Source organism: Gossypium hirsutum, chromosome D03, assembly GCF_007990345.1.
Source record: "Gossypium hirsutum isolate 1008001.06 chromosome D03, Gossypium_hirsutum_v2.1, whole genome shotgun sequence".
NCBI lineage: Eukaryota > Viridiplantae > Streptophyta > Magnoliopsida > Malvales > Malvaceae > Gossypium > Gossypium hirsutum.
Window position 1 is genome coordinate 48,975,153 of NC_053439.1, and position 24,339 is coordinate 48,999,491.

The window sequence follows — 24,339 nt, forward strand, 5'->3', positions numbered from 1 at the left end:
TGAAAATTGCAATATAAAAAAGTAAACCCCAAATTATGTTATTAATCTATGTTTTCTAATTGATAAATTTTAGTACTTATACAGTCGGTCCTATCTATAACTGTCACTCTCTATATTTCATTATAATAATTTCGTTTGTTAGAATTGATTTTTTTTAATGAGGAAAAGACCATTAAACTTTAAACTATGTTTATAATATCAAAAAACCAACTAGCCTTATCACTATTAAATACTTCAAGAATTTCCTCCGAAACTGTTGTTAACACATTAACACCTTCCATATTCGCTGAAGCCATTTTAGCAATCCTGTCAGCAACTTGATTAGCTTCCCTCAAGGCATGGCTTACCATCCAATAAAAACCACTCTGTTTTTGCATTACCAATGCAGAGATTGGATTTGAAGATATTCCCTTTTTATTGTTTGGACTACCTCAAGATTATCAGTGTGGATCAAAATTTTGTCTAACTCCCTTTCTTTTAAAAGAGTTAGGCCATCCAAAATGCCTCATAACTCGGCATTAAAGACTGAACATTCTCCCAATGAGTGATTGTAACAACCCGATAGTCACGGGTGTTGGAAAATACATTTTTGGGACTTCGTTTTCGTAACTTAGACTCGTAAATATTTAATAAATATTTACGAAGTTAGTTGTGTGGTTAATTAGGTTTTAGTTAGATGAATTTGCATGAATTAAGAGTAATTAGGTATAAGGACTAAATTGTATAAAGGGTGAAAGTTAAATTATAGATTAAAGAAAAATTAAAGGGACTAAATAAGCAATTATGCCGCTGCTTATAAATGGGGCCGCATAATATAGACATTTATAAAACTTAAAGTTAAAATATATATTATAATATTATAATATTATAATATTATTTCTTAATTATTAAGTATATATATCATATTATATATTATAATAAGTAAATATAATAAATAAAAGAAACAAAAAGAAAGACAGAAGGTTAAACGAAATAGAAAGAAAAAGAAAGAAAAAGAAAAAGAGAAAGAAGGAAAGGAGAAAGATGCAAAGTTAGGGATTTCAATTGTTTAAAGTTCAATTGGTTAGTCAATTTAGTTTATTTTCTTGTAATTTTTATGTTTTTGGAATCTCGGTATTAAATACTACTCGCCTCATGTCAAAATTTTAGAAATTATTGAATTTTTAAGTGTTGTATATGTTGAATAATTTTAGTATTAGGGATGAAATTGATAGATTTTTAAGTTAGAAATGAAAAAGGATTGAATTGTAGAATAAATTGTAAATTTTGAGTAATATGGATTAAATTGTGAAAATTCAAAATTTAGGGATTTGAATGAAAATAGGGAGTTGAATTTAGTCTAAAGTGGAATTTGTATGAAAATAAAGAATTAAATGTAAAGAATAAAAGTTAGTCTCGGTTTAGGGACTAAATTGAAATTTAGGCAAATATTGAGTAAAAATTGAAATATTAAATATGAGATTGTATTGTATTGTATTGATGAATTTTAATTGTTTTAATTCCGTAACTAACGTCGTATCGGAATCCTCGACTAAAAAAGGGAAAGATAAAGTCGACAAGGAATAGCTCAAAAATTTCGGTTTGTATTTCTATAATCCGAATCTAATTATTAGTTATTGTATTTTGATTAAATGTTTATGGTAAGTGATTGATGTGAGTATTTGACATTTTGATATTGAATTGAATTTTTATGTATATGTGATTATATAAAAAAATTGATATTGGATATTGGTTGTATTTGAAAAATGAATTGGAACCCTATTAACTGTATCGGGTTGAGTGGGATATAGATGGCATGCCATAGGATTGGAAGAGTTTAGGGATTTCTTTGGCTTCGAGTCTATGAGACACTAGGTGTCAATTTACTACTTCTGATTAATTCGATAAGGCACTGGGTGCCAATTTATTTCGGTTTAACCGATGAGACACTGGGTGTTAAATTATTACTTCGAATTATCCAATGAGGCACTGGGTGCCAAATTGGTATGTTTTGGTTGGATCCGTGTATCCGTCCGAGTCTGAGTCGTGTTAATAGGGGTAAATAATTGAAATGGCACTATGATTGATATTAGATGATAGTGTATGTGAAATGAAAATGGGACAATGAATTGAAATATGGATTGAGACACATGAATTGTGTATCCATGAATTGGATATGGAATGAACAATATTGTTATTTAAATGGTATGTGTACCATATTGTGAAAAGTTATTATATATAGCAAGTGATGTAAATTGAGTATGGTATATAATGATGTATTCATGAATTAAGTAATGTATGGCTAATGCCATTGTATGAATAAATGTGGTTTTAAATATTCAATTGTGCTTATAATTAACATATGCATATTATATTATTTTGTCTTTAAATACTCGGATTATAGAAATACCATTTAGTTTTACTCAGCGTACGGTTTTGTTTTCCGTGTGCAGGTTAAGTACTTAATTTTGATTGCCGATTCAACATCCAACAACGGTCCCAAACTCAAACATGGTGATATTTTTCCTTTTGTGTCGGCATGTACCTAAGGTGTCTAAATATTAATTATTTTTTGGATTGATTGTAAATAAGATTATAAGTTAATTTTGATTGGATATATACATATAAATATGTGTTTAGGTTTAAGGTCTTATTATGACATGTTTAAGTTAATGTTAAAATGAACATGAATGTAACAGCCCAATTTTGACCCTAATCGGAATAGTGGTTTCGAGACCATAAATTCGAGTCTGAAAAATATTTTAATATTATTTTGTGTGTTTATGATGTGTGAATTTAAATGTGTGAAAGTTTCGTAAATTAATTTTGTTGTTTGGGTGTCGATTTAATAAAAAGGGGCTTAATCGCGTAAAATGAAATTTTGATGGTTAAATAAGAAAGTGCCTAATTATTGTTGTCTTTATAATTTGGAGGCCTTATGTTGAAATTTAGCCAATACTATAAGTAGTGGACGGCATATTGTTTTAATATATGGTTTTTTATACATTAAAAATAAAAAAATGATAATATTATAATATATGTTATAATAATAATAGTGATAATAACAAAGCCATTATCATATCATCTTTCTTCACTTTCGAAACTAGAGAAAGAATAAAAGATAAAAGCTTGGCTAAGGTTCGGCCATTGTTGAACTAGATTGAGGTTAGTCTTCTGTTCGGTTTTTGATAATTTTTACGTTTTTGAGATCGTTGCTTTGTGTTCTTTAAAACCCATGTTTAAATTTTGTGAATTGATGATGATTTTGAAATGTGCCATTGATGAATGTTTGAGTTTTATGATGTTAGTTGAGGAAATATGAAATATATGTGTTAGATTAGCATGTTTTATCAATGAATTGTTGATGAATTTGAGTAATTAGGGTTAAGTTGTAAAAATAAAATTTTTTTAGGAGCTAAAATGTGAAATAAATGAAATGTGTGGGTTTGTATGGATACTAAGAATATTCGGCCCTTAAGGAGTGTAGTCAAATTTTGTGTATTTTGTGTTTTGAGCAAAAAGGACTAAATTGTGAAAATGTAAAATATTAGGGGTAAAAATGTAATTTGCCCATTTATGCGTTCTTAGACTAAATTGAATGAAAATATGTTTAAATGAGATTTATTTGAATATGTTTAGATCAAGAAACCAAGAAATCGAATTTAGATCGGGGGAAATCAAAGGTAGTTGAGTAGCCGATCTATTTGTCGACGACATCCGAGGTAAGTTATTAAGCATACATATTTGTGTCGTTTTAAATTATCTTAACATCTATGTAATTATGCTGAATTGAATTGATATATATGTAGTGAAACAATTTTTGAAATATGACGTATTGAGTTGTTGACCCCCAACACTAAGTGTGCGAGTATAAAAATAAACGATAATGAGATTAGCACTAAGTGTGCGAGTTTAATTGAAATGCACTAAGTGTTCGAGTATAATGGTAAAGCACTAAGTGTGCGAGTGTGATTATTAAGCACTAAGTGTGAGTACTTATTAAATATTTTCGAAATATTATTAATATCGAGTATTTGACTTATCGAGAAATCATGAGTAACAAAGTGAGTAATAATTATTTTGATAGTATTCAAGATTAATTTTTATATGTATCAAACCTAGGTGGTGATTATAATTGGAGTTATATTTATTTAAGATGATTCATTATATTTTATGATAATAAAATGTATAAGGTACTTGGCCTTGTACTTAAATTTGAAGAAATGCTTATAGTTGAGTATTTATATTGATTTTTGTTAAATCACAGTATGAAGTGAATAATTATATTATGCTATGGGAAGTTAAAGGTAAGATGATTTAGAAGTATGAATTGGTTAAATATTATTCTAGATATCAAGTTAAATTGTAGAGTTATTTGTTTGTAACTTACTAAGCTAAATTAGCTTACAATGTGTTGGATTATTGTTTCGATGTATAGATTTCGGAGATCGCTACGTGTTCGGGAATCGTCAGCTAAGCTCATCACACTATCGGTGTCTCCTTTTGATATTTTGCTAAATTGTTTTCAAATATATGACATGTATAGCTTAGTTAAAAATGGTGATTTTGAAATCGATGTGTATGTGTAATTAAAAGCCGTGCGAAATTGGCTTATCTCTTTTTGTTTTGAATTTGGTATTAACGAATATGCTTTAATGGTCTAATTCCCATGCTTAAATTCGGTTTAATTAAAAATGGCTTGATCATTATGTTTAAACTTAGTTTTATATATTCTAGGTTGAATGTTCAATGTGTTTGGTTTCAATGATTCGACCATGGTATAAGTCTATTTGTATAAATGATAATTAGTATGATTGGTAACTTGATTTTATGTCTTGATTGGTTACATCATGAATAATTCATGAATTAGTTTGTATTAGTAAGTTTAAAACATAGTAAAAATGCTTGTAAGTTTTTACTAAACAATTCGGCTAAAGAGTATGAAAGAACATAATGTATATTTGATCATGATCTAACCTTAATTTGAAGTGGTGTTTATGCTGTAAATTGGTTAAGGGACGAGTTTCGGTTGTGCTATGATATTGAATTGATGGATATGTATGTTTTGTATTAAGAATTGGTGTGGAAAGAATAGATGATATACATAAATGTTGGTCATGATAGGTTAATTGAAATTATATATGTATTTTCATATACGCATATGTCATAATGGCAATTGTAATGAGTTGGTCGAATAAATACATGTTGGCATGATAATTAGATTTACTTATATGTTAATAAATTTAGGTGAAATGTTAATTATACTATAGATGGAATGATAGTTTATTTTGATTATTCGTTACGAAATAAAATATGTTTATTTGGTCTTATGAGTTGCACCAAAGTTGCTTATATACTTGATTAATGAATGGTAAACAATGGGTTTATGATGTATTAGATTGTATGTTGACTATATAGGTTCGGCTATGATGAAATATTACTATGCTTGAATTTACATTGAATTATTTAATGGTATAAGATGGTTCGGTTGGTTAATATGCGCAAGTATTGAAGTAAAATAATTGATATTCAATTTATGATATATATATGTATATATGTTTTGATTTATGTTTTATATATATACTATATAATGTTATATGCTGGGATGCGTTTTAAGTATATAGATGCCATTAATGTTAAATCAAGTGGTTCGAACATCTTTATGCCTTAAGCACTTGTAATATGTTTTATTGCACATCGTTAAATTGATTATGTGATCCATATATATATACGAGTTTGCTTAGTTCTTGAATTTAAATAAATGTCTGTTTTGATCTGTGCTATGTTTGATAATGCCTCAAACCCTAATTCGGCAACGGATACGGGTTAGGGGTGTTACAATGAATTAGATAAAATAGATTGAATTTGGCATGTTTACAAATTTGATTTGAATGATGTTCTATTAATATGTTTTGATGATATAATTGTGGTACCTATGAGGGTACATTGGTTAAGCACCTAGGATGATTGTTTTGACATGTTTTGAATGTGTTTGATCGTGTTTTGAATTGGTTAAACGAATGGTTTTTAAGTTGCTTATTGTTCAAGCTTACAGGGAATGGTAAACTTATCGTTTAAGGTACATTTTGAGTCCACACGGCCAGGCACACGGGTGTGTGGGGCCATTTCCAAAAGGGCACACAGTTTGGCACATGGGCCTGTGGCTCGGCCGTGTAACCCAAGTTAGAGAGTTACACGGGTATAAATGAGGGCTGAGACACGCCCGTGTGTCCCTACTTCAAATGCCCACACGGTCTAAGACACGGGCGTGTGAACCCTACAGGTTTGAAAATTTTAATATTTGTCGAAAAATTCTCTTAGTTTTCAATTAGTCTCGATTTGTTTCTAACACGTATTTTGGGCACCAAGGGATAAAATAAGGGACATTATGTATGAATTTAATTAATTTTTTGACTTGAATATTATATGATACAAATGTTTAAATTTATGTATGTTTGATCGATAAGTTTCGGTAATGCTTTGAAACCCTATTTTGACGACAGATGTGGGTTAAGTGTGTTATAGTGATTGAAACCCAACACCCATTCCCCTAAGTGATTCCTCACCACTCCCCCTGTGGAAGCATACCTTGTATTCAAACTAACTGCACCAGTAGTGTACAAGTGGGCCCAATTTTTAGATAAAGGGAGCCTTTGTATGGAGATATTAATTTGATTCAAGTCCTCCTTATGTGTGGACCAAAATTATTTCGCCCAAGCAATAGATACTTTTAACAATCTCAGATGCTTTCCAAGTAAGGTCTTGAAAGACGAATAAGTTTCTATTCTTCCAGATGCGCCACATGATGGTACCAAATAAACTTGTCTAATTAACTTCCACTAAATCCAACGTCTCATGAGACTCTAAGTTGGATATCAACCATTTCGAGAGATTAAATGAGAAAAACTTGCCACTATGATTCGAGGGCACCACTTGCCCCTACACCTCTTTTGCCGCAGAATAATCTCTTAGTACAATTTTTCATTTATAACAACTATTAAGTGTGAAATGGAGTCTTTATTAAATTACTTCTCTATAATAACCTATTGCCTTAAAATTTTAGTAAAATTAATTATATTACTATGTGAGATAAAAATAATAAATTTTAATTAAGAAATTATTTCAATAAAATACTTAATTTTTATATAAAATATAATAATAATATTTTATCAAATGAAAAATATCTTTAATAAAAGGAATTATATTTTTAAAGTTTATTAAAAATATAATCCAGACATCACTAATTAATATTATTATTAATAAAGTATATATTTTTTATAGATGTCTTGAATGTTATTATATATGTTTAACTACCACCTCTGTATAACATCTAAAATTTTGATAAACAGAAAAAAGTTATTAGAGAGAGTTGACTGTAATTTTAAAATTATGAAATTTCAATCCTTACCCAAAAAGTAGTCAATAAATCCATTAATTGAAATATTGAGGTGTTTTTTTTGTAAATACTATGTGAAAATGATAAATTGACATATTGTTCGGCATTTTAATCTCTCATATGTGATAATATATTTGTCACCTAAAATTTTATTATTTAAAAAAAATAAATTGTAGAAAACTACTACCATGAGTGTATTATTTATACAATATATAATCTGATCGACTGAGTTGAAATCATAAGTTAACCTTACATTAATTCAATTGAAAAATGAGTTTTTATTACAAAATAATAAATATTGTTTTGAGAGTTTTTTTTAAAATATTTTATAAAAATTTATAAAAATCAATTTAAATAACACATATTAATATTTGAAAGCAAGCCATCGTAATTTAAAAAATATCAACTTTATCAATTCAACTCAACTTTTATTAGCTTTTAATATAAATTTTATTTGTTATTCATTTTTTTCATCATAATTAGATTTGATCATGGGCCAAGTCACCTGGCTTGGCTCGAACGCCTACTCGAACAGTTAGAGAGTTTGGGCAAAAAAATGAGCCTATTTTCTAAACAGGTCAAGTCTCAAGTAAGCTTTTTTTGGGCCCGACCTAGAAAAAAAACTTGATGTTGTTTCTACTATTTTGGTGTTGTTTTGCCACTATTTTACTTTCATTTTGCTATTATATTATTATTATTTTGTTGTTATTGTTTAGATATTGTATAATTCTTGTTTTATTGTTAAATTTATTACTATTTTAGAGGCATTTGATTGTTAAGTTGCACCTATCTTAATGTTATTTAAACATAAATATTAAATTATTTACTTATTTTCAATTTGTTAGGAAACATTGATTTTAATGTTTTTAGTGTATTAATTTGATGTACTATATTTTTAAAATTTGTTTCATATAAAAATACTAATATTAAAAAAAATTAATACAGACAGGCTAGACCAAATTCAGGTTTTAGCATTTTTATCCAGACTAAACTTAGGTAAAATTTTAAGCTTATTTTTTAGGGCCGAACCTGAGCCTAAGCCTAAAATTATATTGAGATGCCCAACTCATGATCACATCTAATCATAATCTAATATATAGATAAAAAAAATCTTAAAATCTATAATTTTTAAGTACCAACAAAATAACATACTATCCAATTATTATAAACTCAAACATATCTAATAACTTTCTCTAATTTAAAATTACTTATATAATTAAAATTGTGAAAAAAAACAACGTTTTCAATGGTTTTCTTTCTTTTATAATTTAAATCATTTTTAGCTATTGTTTTCTAAAAATAATTTAAATTATAAAAGAAAAAAAAACCCTTTGAAAACGTAATTTAATAACTGTTTTTTTTTCAAAAATTTAATTATATTAATAACTATAGATTTTAGTAGTAAAACAGACGGACATCGTTGAGAGATGATAACTGTAATGGAAATACAACAGTACGGGACTCACTGAAAATTTCTGCTACGACAATCTTAAACTCATGCAAAAATAGTTTAAATCTCTTTATAAAGAATAAAAAATAAATATCAAATCAAAATCAAATGCTAGTAATACATTTGAATGATAAACCTTTGTACTGTTCATCTTCTTCACAGAAATTCGCTCCTGGCGGCGTACCCGTACTGAGATCTCCTGATATTCTCTTGTCTCTTCTTGTAAACCAATCCACCGAAGCCAACCAAACACGCTGCCGCCACTACGCCAAACACGATTCCCGCCTTTTTTCCGCCGCTCATTCCTCCATCGCCGCCGCTCTTCTCTTCGCTTCCTTCTGCGTTGATGTCGCTGTGGTTGATATCGCTGGCATCGACCGGTGAAGGAGCGGGAGAACTCGCGGGCGAGTTTCCTGGCGCCAGATCTGATGGAGATGGCCCCATTGGTGCCGGTGGCGAAGCATCCATTACCGGTGAGATATATGGCGCGGAGTCGGGAGATCCAGTTACCGGAGTAGGAGCGAGTTGCGGTAAGTCTGCACCGAGTGACAGCGCAGGCGCAGGCGCCGGCGGTTCAGCAGCAGAAGTGAGTTCAGCAACAATGAACAAAACAAAGGTAAGACAAAATCCGACTTTAGCCATTTCACCAATCTGAAGAAGGAAAAAAAAAGCAGTTGAAAATTAGAGAGAATTTGAAGATGGGGAGAATTTAAGGAAAAAAATGGGACGAAAACGGGGTAGATATAGTGGAACGGGAATTTAGGGGTGAAAATGAAACAATGTGGAAATTTGAATACACGTTGAATGGAAAGTTGAGAGCGAACGAACGGAGCCAAACAATGAATTAAAAGAGACGGCTTTGATGAGAGATTTAAGGGACTTAATGATTAAGTTAAGGGAGCATATGGGGAAGTAATGAGAGATTAAAGAGAGACAAAACAAGTATCATTTGGTTTAATTGTGATTTTAATCCCTCTATTATGTTGAAATCTAAGATTTATTCTCTTCACTTTAATTTAGCTTAAATTGATATCTTTATTTTCATAAAACTGTAAAGGTTAATAACGTCTAAGATGGTCTAAAAATGAAACCATAAATATACAGGAAGTAAATTATGTGTTTTTTTTTCGTGTATTTAAAATATCGTGTTTATGTGATTTTTCACGAAATTATTTGTTTAAATTATTTTAAATTCTTATGTCATGTCTCAAGTTATCTCATGGTTAGCATAGTTTTGGTGTGTTCTTGTTTTATATCTATAAAAAATAAAATATATAATGTGTTTTATGTTTCGAGTCAGCTCGATACTAATTCTATAAAAAAACTTATTTTTATATAAAATGCTTAAATTAAACCATTAAAAAAATGTCTAAAGATTGAAATTGAGCCTAAAAGAGGTTTATTGGTAAATACTTTACCATTCTCTACTCATAACTCCTCCTCAATCCTTAAATAAAAAGATAAAATGCATTTCAGTGTGCTCAAACCGACGTCTTCCTACACTAGCAATAATATCGGTGTCAATTGAGCTAAAACTCAGTAGACACTTATGATTCAATTGTTAAATATTTTTTTTTATAAATATAATTTATTATTAAGTTTTTCTTTCACCCATGTAATGGGTATGACACAATCTATAGCGTATATATTCGTTTTATTTTTCGTATCATGTTTGTGTTTGTGTCATTTTTGAGGTAGGAGTGATATAAATGTATATATTTTTGATAAATTCCGCTATTAATCTTTGTACCATGTTTAAGTTGCAGATTTAATTCTTGTATTTTAAGTCGATCATTTTTAGTTATTGTATTTTTAAAATTTTGAAAATTCAATAATAACCCAAAGAGTAGTTGTTAAATTATGTTATTTCTAAAATTGTATACAAGTAACATATTATCACATGTGTAATGTTGTATCAACTTGTTATTTTCACATAATACTCATAAAAATACCACTTTATATTAATAGATTTAACTACTATTGTATTAGTCATGATTGAATTTTCAAAATTCAAAAAATGTAGGGACTAAAAACTAATCAAATTTGAGAACAAAACTAAATCCACAACTTACAAATAGTATAAAATTAATAGTAGAATTTGACCTAATTGATTTTATTAGTAGTGATTAGATTAAGATTAAAATTTTAAAATTCAAAAAATATAAAAACTAAATCCGCATTCTTATGCATAATACAAAAATTAATAGCAGATTTAACTCATAATTTTCACACATTAAAAATACATTATACTCGTATCTTTTATTTTTATTTAGTTAAATAAATATTTAATTTTATCAAAGTGAATTAGGATCAGAAGACTAGGGCCTAATTTGGCTACAAGCCTGAGAATAATAGATAGTAATTGTTATTTATTTTACTTAAAATTAAATTTTCGTGATTTAATTAGATGTATTTAAATAATGTTAAGGAAATTAGCGATTTAGTTTGAATTATTCACGTATTTGAGATTGTTGATTTAAGTCGAACTTTTTTTGTTTTTGTCGAATAATTAAACTGTGGGAGCAAGAGCTAATTGTCGGGCTATTCCACTAAGAAGAGGTTTGAGGTAGTTAATTGACCACTACGAAGAAGTTTAAGGATGTTCCTAGATTGTTATAACCGATTTATAGGATGCATAATCCGTGATTAGATTTATTATTTGTGATAAATTAAAACCGAAACCAAAGTCGTGTTAGAGGCTAGAGTTCTCATGCTTTTGCTTAAAGTTGTATCTGTATTTTGATTTGGTTCCCCTTTTTGTTTTCTACAAGACTGTAAAAGTCGTGGGCACAAAATTATTCATAAAATGATCAATTTATGTAAGATTGATCCTATTTCCCTAATCGAATGAGTTTTAATTTTGTTTTTGTTATAGAATTTTTATTTTTGATGAGTTAGACACTCGACAAACACTAATAACAAATTAAAAAAAGTTAAAAAAAGATTATTAATTTATTGGTGAGAGGAAACACCAATAGCAAACTAGGAAAAGAAATAAAACTGTTCTAATTTTTTTGACACAAATCATAAATAATATATGTTCGATTAATTAAAAATAGAGACAACTTAATCTAAAGCATAATAAATTGAAAATTGAAATAAATTAAAAAAAGAAAATCATACATAATCAGATTTAAATCCGAAATAATTAAAAAGAGAATTCAGACATAATATTTACGCCTAATAAAACTCAAAATTTCATTGGGCAACTGGTGAATGAATTAGTAGTTGAACTTGTTGGATTACATTTAGACCCCCACCGACTCAATTTATGAAGGTCAAATTACAGCGGCGGGTAATAGGGAACACGATCTTCGGTGAACTCCGAGTCTCATGGACCAAGGCACATGATTTCACATGCTCTTCACTCTTCAGCCTCCCCACCAAATATCCCATTTCTCATTGCTTGTAAAGGTGAACTGATACAAATAATGGGAGGAATGAAGTTGATTTTAAGTTGGATTAATTTATATTTAAAAAATTCATTTATTTTGGGTTTGTTATTTTAAGTTTGATGATTTGGGTTTAAAATAATTTAGGTTTGGAATGTTTTGCGTTCAGATTTGTCTGATAGATTTTTTGAATTTAAATATTTTTAATTTGAGACCATTTCGAATTTTATCATTCAATTTTCACACTTAATTTGAGTTATTATAAGTTACTTGTTCAGATTATTTGAAATTCGAATAATTTTGAGTTTAGATTTATTACTAACATTGAGTTTAAATTGTTTTTTATTTAAGAGTTAATTTGGTGTTGTTATTGCAATTGAAAAGTAGGATGACTTAAAAATGTAAGTGAAAAAGTATTGATTTGTAATTTCAAGTTTTAGCATTGCGGTTAACAATTGTAATGTTAATTTTAGATATGATATTAAAAATTAAAAAAATATATTTAAATTTTAAATTATTTAATATAATGATATATAAAATATATATTTTAAATAATAAATATAAATTATTTGTAAAATAAATGGTAATCACCAAATAATTTAATGTAACAACATAAATTATTTAAAATTTTAAATAATATAAATAGCTGTATTTCGATAATACCATTTCAAAAGAAGAAAAAAAAAACTTAAATCTTAAATTTCGTTTGGCTTTGGAAAATATGATCTATTCTCATTTTAAATTTTTGATTTGATTTATTGTTTTTTAAAATTAAAAAACACATTTGATAAATAAAAACAAAAAATTGTTTTCAATAATGAAAATATGTTTAATACATTATTTTCTTATGATAAAAAAAGTATTTTTTGTATTTAAAGAGTCATTAATTAGTTGAAAACAATAAAAATAATTTAATTTTCACATATTTGGAGGAATCAAAAGTGAAGTATTTAGCATTACATTACTTATGGTATTGAAAAGTAATTGTGCCCCCGAATGCAATGTGGAATCAAAATTAATAGGTAAAAGGGAAGGAAAGAAGATGTTTAGATGAGGTGGCATGATAGCAAGAGAACAATGGGCCATTTATTCTTCAACGTCTAAAAAGCCAATTGCTGTCCTCTAAGAAAAAAAAACTCATACACCAAACACTAGGAACCCTCACAATTTTCGGATTCCTCGTTTCTACTCACTATTCTTTACTCTTATCTATTCATATAATATAACGTCACTGTGAGATCACAACTCATCCTTCAAGCCACCATTGCTGCTCTTATCACTCTCCTTCGACTCCTCAACCTTTGTTTCTGGGGTTGATGCTGCTTCAGCTTTGGGTGCTGACACTGGTTTTTGGAGCTTGAATGGGATTGATGCATGTTTCTTTAGGAACTTATAAAATGCCACGACAGTTCGATCAGTGTCCACAGTTATCTGTCAATGCCCAGTATTTCACACATTTTCTCATTCAATCTTTTTACAAAGAGAAACAGATGAATATACTCAAACTATACTTTAATTTGGGATAATTTAAACCATCTCCATTTATAATGTTATTAGTTAGCTCAAATAGCTGATACCCTTCAAATACTGACTGAAATTAAAAAATACACACAAAAAATGCATATCAGCTAAGGGTATTTTTAAGAAAAATTCCATGTCAGTTTTTTTTTCTAACAATCTTATTATAAGTTCTAATTGTATCAGCTCTTTTTGACACAGTATTTAGAACTACCCATAACCCCTCCACAACCTATAAATAGGAGAATAATGCGTTTCAACACACTCGAATCCATATCCTCCTGCATTGGCAACAATGCTCATGCCGATCGAGCTAAGACTCAACCAGCCATGTTGGGTTTTTATCAGAATAGTTAATGATGTTAGCTACTTTGACTAACTAATGACATTAAGTAGAGTAACCAAATTAAACCAAATTAAAGTGCTAAGGACTAAATTCCAAATTTAAGCATAGTAGAGAGACCAAAACCATAACTTGTCCAAAAATATTTCATAGGAAGGATGATGTAAGCAGAATATCATATAGTACTTACGGGATCAAAACTCTTGTTTCCTGCCGGGAAGAACAGAATTGTCGGGAACCCATCGGACTGCCAAAAAATAAGAGAAGTTCCACTCAAGCTCAAGTGCAAAATAGGAATTGAATAGGATCATGAGCTTAACGACGAATTGAAGCGCAGATTTGAGTTAATTTTTACCTTTGCCCTAGGATGTTCATTTGTTGTACCATCCATTTTAGCAATAACCAAAGAGTCAATGCCGCGGAGATGTTTGGCAAGCTTGTTGTATGTCGGCTCAAGTGCTTGGCAATGGCCACACCAAGGTGCATAGATCTGGTATTCAGTGCAATTAACAGAATGAGTGCATTTAAAGAAAGATATAATTAAGCATTTTTGTTTCTTACAGCAATACCTCAAGAAGGACATCCTTTGACTCATCTAATACGATTTCATCAAAGTTATTGCCAACCACTACTTTCACATCCCCATTGTTCTGTGTCAAATAGAAATTCAGGGGGGGGAAGGAAAAATGGAAGTTAGATTACAATCAACGATGAGAAACTCAATCATGTGAAAGAAGATACTTACTGTTTCAGGAATTGGTTCCGACTTGTAGAAAGGTTTAAGCCTGTCTTCTAAAAAATCTTCCCCAAAAGCCTACACAAAGGTAGAACCCTCTAAAGTTAAAGTCAACTATTACTGCTTACAAGTTGATTGGAAGAGTAAGTATTGTCAACCAATCACATTAAGGAGAGTAGGATAAATCTAAATATGGTGAGACATGGAGAGAGAGACCACCTTAATTTTATCCACCGTCACTTCTCCATCAAAGACAAACTTCCTAGCATCGTCATTTCCAGTGTATGCAAGGAGCTGTGTGATAAAATAACATCATAGTGAACATCAAACTCATTGCAAATGGAGTATACAACAAAATTTCACCATTCCCACATCTTCCATCCAAAAAATTGAACTTTCTAGGGGTAAAAGACCATAAAGGGTAAGGGAGACATACTTTGGGACCGTCTCCACTGACACCAAAATAATCTGCAACAGGTCTTCCAAAATCTTCATTATCCACTTGCACATAAACAAAGATAAGCTGCAAATAGACATACAAGACACAAATTAGTAAGAAGTTACTACCATCTACAGGACTAGAGAGAAATGAAGTTTATGGAAATCGAACGTGCCAATAGTTTATTAAAATTAACACAAACAAATACTGAAGAGTACTTTTATTTAATCTAGATGATTTAATGTTACCTTTCCCTTGAAAGATTTCGCTGCTTCTTGGAATGATGGTAAATACTTCTCAGAAATGTTTGATGCAGCAAACATCAAAATCTTCAAGAACAACGTTTTAAGTGTCAAATAAACTAAATCCAAGGCATGTATAATTCAAAAGTTCATAAATAGGAGAAAATGTTATAACACGAATACCTGTTTCTTAATATCGCTTTCAAAAATTGAAGGAGCACTTTCCCTAGTAAATATTGTAATCAAAGGAAGCTTGTTGGAAAATACAAACTCGGATATCGCAGTCTTAACAAACCGGCCATCTGCAAGACAAAACAATTGGGTATAAAACTTCCCCTATGAAGTTGGATCAAGATTCCAATCAATATTGCATCTGTCTAGAAACTAACCAAAGTAGTTTATTTTTTCAGCCTCCATTTTAACTAAGACCAATGCAGGGCGTTTAACTTGAGGATCTAGGTGGAAAAGCTTCGCAACATCAGGATTCACAGTTTGATAGAAGCTGACATCATCTTGGAGTCGTGATGCGGCAGCAATCTCCTCACTCTCAGGACCCTGTCATCATTAGAACAAGCCGAATCCGAATTACAACATCATTTGAGAAAGGGGTATATTAATAAATGGAGATCGATCATCAAGCCACCCCTAATGACAATTCCAAACATGTTGATTGAACAACAAGCCACCCTAATCTAACAAGTAACTATAGTTGACTACAGAAATATAACCAGAGAAAGGTAAATCATACCACCAAAGAGTTCAAGTAACCCAAAGCAACTTTAGATTCTGAGGTCAATATGCGTTCAGCCTCGTCGATGGTGGTAATGTTGGAAATACCAGGCCCTATCTTCTTCTTGATCCAGGTCACTATGGCCTCCCTGAATTGTCAATGATTAAATTTTCAATTAAACAAAGCCGGTACATTCTAGTTTCTATATTTTTACCATGATTTGGCTAAAATCAAATCGTGAATTCAATAGATAATCGAAAACCCCTAATCCTAATCAAAACTTACTTATTTCTAGCTCCAGGGTAAGGCTTATGCTCTCCATCAACAAAGAAGTAAACAGTAGGGAAACCCTGCACGTCATACTCTTGCGCCAGCTCATTCTCCTCCGTGGCGTCCACCTTGGCCAACACCACTTCTTCTCCCTTCAATTCCGTCGCCGCCGCAGCGTACTCCGGAGCCAACGCCTGGCAATGGCCACACCACGGCGCGTAGAACTCAACCATCACGAACTTGTTTTTCTCAATGAAATCACTGAAGTTCCCTTCCTTCAAAACGACGACGTCCTTGTCGTCGATTTCGGGTTCCTTGTACGGATCCGAATCGGAGTCATCGAAATCGTGGTAGTTCCCGAACTCCTCGTCGTCCAGGTCGGGGTACTCGTCGTCGCCGTCATCTTCTTCGTTGAAGTGGGAGTGAGAAGGAGCGGCGTCTTTTTTTCCCTCCGTTTCTTCGAGAAAACGGAGATCCTCGTCGTCGTCAAGCTCGACGTCGTCGCTTTTGGCGGTCTTGGAGATTGAAGGAGTGAGAGTTGAAATGAGGATGAGAGAAACGAGGGAGATAACTATGAAGAACCGAAACGACGCCATTTCGAGAAGAGATCGGAGATGATAGAGGAAACTGAGAATGACGAGATCTCTGATCTGAGTAGGGTTTATAGTGTGGAAGGAAATAGAAGATGGAAGTCAAACTGAGCAAGAAGGTCAACAACTCAGTCCAACGACGTCGTTTTCGTCTTTCAGTCGGGATTCGAACAAGATTAATTTAATTCATCATTTTCCATTGCTAATTAGTAGATTTCGCTAAATTAACTGTAAAAAAAAATTGTTGCGTAAATAGTTGGATTTTTTTGAAAATTTATAAAAATAAGTTGTTTTTGTAGAGGGAGAGAAAAAAAAGCTTTTCAAGTTCGATTTTTTTCTCACTCAAATTTATATATTTTATTTTGTTTTGTTTTAAGCTTTTTTATATTTTTAATTAATATTTTAATATATTAGCTCATTTAGTTAAATAGTTAAATAATAATAATTTCATATCGTTAAGATCCAAGTATAATGTTCCTCTTCTAAATACATTTATATTTTTATTTCATGTTTTTTCAAATATTTTTAATTAATAAATATATTCTTTTCAATTTTTTAATTAATAACTCTTTTATTCGTAAAATCAAATTATTATTAAAAATATTATTATTAGTAAATATAATTTTTATATTTGTAATATTTATTTTCAATCCATATCATGAGTGCAATAAATTTTAGTATTATATATTTTTGTATGTATTTAAAATATTTCACATATAAGCATAATAATATTTGAAATATCATACCCACAATGTAGATAAAAAAGTAAAGATATTTGAAATATTTTACATATAAAAATAATAATTGTATTTGAAATAATTATTTTATTTTATAATATTAAAAATCACCAGACCCATAATCTATGCGGAGAAAATAAATATTTGACATATAAATATTATATATAAAGAAAAATATATCAAAAAAATTAGTTAATGTTTATATTATATATAAAGGAGTTATTAATTTCAAATATTTTTAACATAAAATATATATTTTTATTATATAATTACATATTTATTATTTGATTTTATGAATAGAAGAGTTATAAATTAAAAAGATTAATTAAAAATAAAAAATTTGAAAATGATAAATTTATTAATTAAAAATAGAAAAAAGCTTGAATCGACATGGAATAAAAATTACAAATGTGTTTAGAATAGGGGAATTGAACCTAGGTCTTAAAGATGAAATTATTATTCAACTATTTAGCCAAAAGAGTTAATATGTTAAAAAGATTAATTAAAAATATAAAAAAAATTAAAACAAAAAATATAAACGTGAGTGAGAGAGAAATCAAACCTAAGACTTAATGACAAAATCACTAACATATAACTATTTAACTATTTAACCAAAGAAACTAATTATGTTAAAAGATTTAGAAAATGCAACTTAAAATTAGACTGTTTTCCCACACTCTTTCCAAAAATAGTTTATTTCCCTAAATTTTCAAAAAAATCGACCTATTTAGCCAATAATTTCTTTTTGCATACATGGCTAATTTAGCCCGTGAATTAGCATGCTCAACAATTTTCTAAATAAATAATTTAAAATAATAAATATTTTTTAGAGCAAGTTAAGTATGGATCCTATATCAAATGTGAGTTATCATGTAAATTAAAACTAAAATAAAGCATTAAGGATGTGTTTGGTTGAGTGGAAAAGTGGAGGGATGAAAGGAGGGAGTGGAAAAGTAGAAAGAAAGAAATTTTGAGTATGATTGGTTGAAAAGAAAAGCGAGAGAAAGAAAATAGGAGGGGTGATCATTTTGCGTAAAAACCAATCATTTCAAAATAAGTGTATCTTATTTCAAATTATGCATTTTTCAAATTGTTTTATTTTATTTCCTTCACTTTTCAACTCTTCCGAGCAATTGAGGGAATTTTTTTTTCTATTTTTCCATCTTACCCACTAGGCATATTGATAGAAAGAAAATTTATATTTTCCACCCTTCAAGTTTTTCACCCTTTCAATTTTTCATATTTCTAATTTTCTTTCTTTCGTACTAAGTATAGTTTAAGGGTATGCTTGGTTGCATGGAAAAGTGGAAGAAAAATAAATTCTAAGCATGTTTGGTTGGAAAAAAAAGTGAGAGGAAATAAAATAATAAGCATTCTTTAATTTAAATTCATGTAAAATTTTAATTAATACAAAATAATAAATTTAATATCCGAATATGTAATATATAAATCATTAAATTAATAAATCAAATGTTGTCGAATATTTAACTTTTTATTATACATTTAATGACAATATATATTTATATAAATAAAACCACATCTTGGATTTTTACTTTAGGTTTAAATTGTTTTGGATTTAATCCTTTTATTTTAATTTGATATAATTTAATCTCTTTACACTCTTAACTTTTTCGATTAATTCTTACGTGGACTTTTTTCCCCCTTAAAAACACAAATTCTAACTCATCATTTTGAAATATATATATTGAACAATCTCATTATAGGTTTTGATTATATCTGCTCATTTTGACAGCATGCCTAAAATTATCCATAGCCCCTCTCCAACCTATAAATAAGAGGATAATGTGCTTCAGTGCACTCGAACTCACGTCCTATTGCATTGGCAATAATGCCCATGCTAATCGAGTTAAGACTCAATCGATGAAATATATTTTGATAAAAGATAGAGGACTAAGTTGCTAGATTTGGTCAAATTTTTTACCGAGGTAAGTTTACGGTAAATAAATAAAATATTTTAATAATAATTATTAATGTTGTTATTTTCTAGCAATTATATATTTATTTCATGAATTTATTTAATGTTGACTCAAGTATGAGATGACAGAGAATCAGTGTTAAAAAGTCCCGTTGAAACATAAATAATGTATCAGATACAAATGTCATAACATTTGGGTAAAGAGGTCCCATGTAAGACCATGTCTGGGACACAGCGTTGGCACCGAGATAAGAGGTCCCATGTAAGACCATGTCTGGGACATGGCATTGGCACCGAGATGAGAGGTCCCCCGTAAGACCATGTATGGGACATGGCATGGGCATCGATATAAGAACTCCCATGTAAGACCATATCTGGGATATGGCATTGGCAGTACAAAAAACATCCCATGTAAGACCATGTCTGAGACATGGGTTTGGCATGTTATTATCATATATGAGACCCAAATATCCTTAATATTCCAATGTGGCTCAGCGGGCTAGAAAACAGATTATGTTCTATGGAAGTTAAAGTAAAAGTATAATTAGCAACTTCAGGTGAGGTATAAGAGTTAAGAATATGTTATGATATGAGTGAGAACCAATATTTCAGCAAGAGAAGAGTAAGTTGTAATCTTAAGCTATCTAAATAGGTAAGTAAATAAACAAGTAAATGAGAGTAAGTAAAGAGGAAACTTAAGAACATGATACTTGCATATCATTATTTGTGTTAAATGTTGTTATTATTTACTTGTAAACTTACTAAGTTTTATGCTTACTTCTTTTATTTCTTTTTCTTTCTTATAATATTATCAAGTATAGTCGGGATCTTGAAGATGCCGGAGAGCGTTCACACTATCAACCACCACAACTCGGTATTTTAAGACGATAAATGTTTCGAGCTATGACATGTATAGGAACTTAGTCATTTCGATTGTATATTCTTAAATTATGACCAAAAGATGATATGTAAATATTTGATGATGAATAGTTATTAAAATGGCCAAGTATGAAGGTGTTTGTTGTTATAAATGTCTAGGTGATAAATTATGCATAGAAATTATGAAAAAGTAAAAATTGGCAGTGAATCAGTTTTGAGACAGCAGTAGTGACGTGAATTTGAAAAATCACCAATGATAGTAGAAAATGAATTAGAGGGTGGATGATATATATAATTAAAGCTTATTGAGTCTATTTTCATAGAAAAATAACAGTATAGACAAAGGAATTATGTATTTTGAGATATTTGTATTTTAGTTAGACAATGTCAAAGTGGTCTTCGGAATCCCCTATTCTGCCTTTGGAAAATCATTAAAAATTTTATAAAAATATTATGAGTTTTAATTTATATGTATAGATTCATTATTGAGTATATTTTCTGTAGAAACAAGTGAGAACACCATATGAAGTCTGTACAATGAGATAATTAAATTTTAGTGACAAGAGGTCAGGACAGTCGATCAGTGAAACATGGGAGACTTTAACTAATAAACTGTACTAATTGGCTAAACCAAAAATTCTGAAAAATTTATGGTAAAAATATATATGAGTCTAGTTTTAGGGAAAATTTATGGATCTAAATTTTGAGTTTCGTAACTCGAGTTATAATTAAATTAGTGACTGCTGCGCAGGTGCACAGTATTATGATGAACAGTGAAATAAATTTTAAAAGTAAATTTTTATGCCCTGAACTAATAAGTGAAGTCAAGTAACGCCTCATGCTTGACTCCGGCAGCGGTCTCGGGTAAGGGGTGTTACAAGGATAATATGCTTCAGTGCACTCGAACTCTCGTCCTATTGCATTAGCAATGATGCCCATGCTAATCGAGTTAAGACTCAATCGATGAAATATATTTTATTGTGTGTGTTAGAATGGTGTTTTAAGAAAAATCATGTTGGCATTCTAACTAGAATAGTTACTGATCAAAATTATTTGGATAAACCAATGACATTATAAAAGTAAAAGAATCGATTTATGTCAAATTAAAGTATATGTACTAGATCACAAATTTGAACATAGCAAAGGCATCAAAACTAAAAATCACAAAATTGAATGTTGTAGAGACAGTCACCAAAACTCAGAATCAACCGTTATATTGCAACGGCTAAAACTATTTGAACTAGCTAATGATATTATAAAAGTAAGAGAATCAAATCATGTCATGAAGGGACTTAATCTGAAATTTCAACATAATAGAGTCACCAAAATGGACATAGGTTTTGAGCATTGATCAATTTGGTTCGGTTAATAAAATTATTTTATTATTTAAATATTTGATTAGGTTAGTGTTAATTTTTAGAACTTTATTTTATCTATACTTAATTAATATTTGACTGTTTGAGATAATTAATGTTAGGACCCAATCAAATATTAATTAAATAGAAAAATGATTAAAAATTTATTTTTTTACAAAATAAAAAATCTTATATATATTATTAATATAATTATATATAAATATGAGTTTGATTTTTTTTTTGAAAAGATAAAAGTACTTTTTTTATTTATTTGATTTATAGAATTGGATTAGAATTAAGATCCAACATCGAACTCTGTGTTCTAGAGATGGCTTTAAAGATGGGAAGCTGAAAAGTTTGAGTAGAAAGATTTCTTTTGGGATATTTTAATAAAAGACAAAACGTTCTATATTTTATAAGCATTTTACTTTAAAAAAAAGTTTATATGATTTTTTTTTTAAGTTTGGTAAAGTTTTAATATGAAATTTTAATGATGTAAGTTCTTTCAATTTAGATTTAAACTTTTTTAATGTTTGCATATTGAGTTTTAGCTCGATTAATATTAGTATTGTTGTCAGTATAGGAGGACGTGATTTCGAGTGCGCTGAAATGCATTATCCTCTTATTTATGAGTTGAGAAGGGATTATGCATAGTTCTAGACATTGTTTTTGTTCAAAAAGAAAACCTATATTGAGATTATTCAAAAAAAATTATTTAATGTTTCGTTAACTTTTTTTTGCTCAAGTCTTATCTTATAATTCCATAAGAAAAGCATATATTTTTAAGAGAAATAAAAACAAGTCTTCTTAAATCCTTTAAAGAGTTCTAATTTATTGGGTGAAGCTTTTACCTTCTAACTTGTGCAGGTTAACAAAATGTATAGTGGGTGACTAGCTTATTGCATCTCGAGAGATAAGGTATAATAAAATTTCTTCGCACCGGTTATTATTAGCAAGGGGGTGCATGTCATCTCAAGAAAGCGACTGGGTTCGTGCCTCAATATCTGTCACTCTATTTTAACTATTAGAGTTGTGATAGTATAGCAACAAGAAATTGATCCTATACTCCCATGCACAAGATATATTGTCCAACATTTTCTAACAATTTGAGATGAACACATGTTGTCCCTTTCCTTTTTTATATTGCCCAAAACTACTCAAGGCGGTCATCTAATTCTCCCTTTCCTCTATTATGGTGCAAATTACAAAAGATGGAAGCAAAAGACATTTTACCACTTGATACTTTTGAATGTCTCATACATTTTGATGAAAAAGAGTAAAAAAAAAAATACTAAAACTATGACCGAAAAAAAAATCAGAGCATGAAAAGAATGTGAAGAAATGAGAGAAGAATCATGACCATTACAAAAATTATTTGGTCAATTGTCTTTCTGATAATTTGTATGATTATTATGATCAAATGCATACTTCAGCAAAGAAAAGTTAGAAGGCATTACAACAAAAGTATGACACAGAAAAATCTAGATCCAAAAAATATGTTTGTAGACATTACTTCCTATGAAAAATAAATCTATGATAGAACAAGCCCATAAATCTCTAGATACTTGCATGTAGTGTTTAACGTGAAGGTCTTACACCACATACAAAAGGAACTATCCATTGAATCTCTTATTATGCGCTTGAGAGTAGAAGAAGAGTGCAAAAACCAAGACAATCTACTTTACTTCGATGGTGCAAGTAATTCAAAGGTACATCTTGTCTCTTCAAAGAAGAACATGTCTAGTACTTATAATGATACAAAATAAAAATAAAAATAAGTCCTATTATAAACAACTTAAAGGTCAGCTTAATAAGAGAAAAAAAAAACCAAGAATCTCCTTCAAGAGAAGTACCAATTAATAAAAGATATGATGGGGTGCTATGTACGTGAGAAGTCTGAATGTCATTTCCGAAAATATGGACCTTCTAATTAGGTTAATGTTAACACCTAATTTTATTCGAGGTCGCAAATTTGATTTGGGTTTCATAATTTTTAAAGGACCATGAATTTTTCTTTTCGGGATAATTATTTCGATTTTAAATTTAATTTCTTATCAAATTGATTCTAAAATTGGAACTAAACGTGGGTTAAAATAATTACCTTTACCTAAAATTTAAAAGATTTAGAATTGAATTAAGTTTTAATTATTTCTAATTTGATTTATTTTAATTCTTTGAAAATTTGGCATAAGGTAAGTAATAGTATTCTTGTGTTTGGTTGAATGGAATAGAGGTGTAATAGCATAAGGAAAAAAACTAAAATGACTAGAATACCCTTAGCAGAATTTTTTTTAGGTAGATAATTATTGTTATTGTAATTAAATTTTAATAAGCTTATTAATATAAA

The 24,339-nt window shown here is 29.5% G+C and overlaps 2 protein-coding genes and 1 long non-coding RNA gene across 3 annotated transcripts; 1 reads left to right on the plus strand and 2 right to left on the minus strand.

Moving 5' to 3' along the window:
- Window positions 1–3,618: 3,618 nt before the first annotated feature.
- On the plus strand, window positions 3,619–4,700 carry LOC121215570 (uncharacterized). Its single transcript, XR_005911486.1, has 2 exons — window positions 3,619–3,701; window positions 4,418–4,700. It is a non-coding gene; the product is annotated as an uncharacterized lncRNA (long non-coding RNA).
- Window positions 4,701–8,774: 4,074 nt separating this feature from the next.
- LOC121215571 (proline-rich receptor-like protein kinase PERK12) lies at window positions 8,775–9,848 on the minus strand. Its single transcript, XM_041090362.1, has one exon. It carries the CDS (start codon window positions 9,465–9,467, stop codon window positions 8,982–8,984), a length of 486 nt encoding a protein of 161 aa, XP_040946296.1. The 5' UTR covers window positions 9,468–9,848; the 3' UTR covers window positions 8,775–8,981.
- A 3,435-nt stretch (window positions 9,849–13,283) lies between these two features.
- LOC107963870 (protein disulfide isomerase-like 1-4) lies at window positions 13,284–17,165 on the minus strand. The gene is made up of 12 exons (XM_016900376.2): window positions 16,511–17,165; window positions 16,244–16,373; window positions 15,885–16,050; window positions 15,679–15,797; window positions 15,502–15,582; window positions 15,251–15,337; window positions 15,034–15,108; window positions 14,824–14,892; window positions 14,648–14,728; window positions 14,434–14,568; window positions 14,269–14,325; window positions 13,284–13,648 (listed from the first exon to the last, which is right to left on the minus strand). The coding sequence occupies exons 1-12, from the start codon at window positions 17,089–17,091 to the stop codon at window positions 13,457–13,459; spliced, it is 1,773 nt and encodes a 590-aa protein (XP_016755865.2). The 5' UTR covers window positions 17,092–17,165; the 3' UTR covers window positions 13,284–13,456.
- Window positions 17,166–24,339: the final 7,174 nt, after the last annotated feature.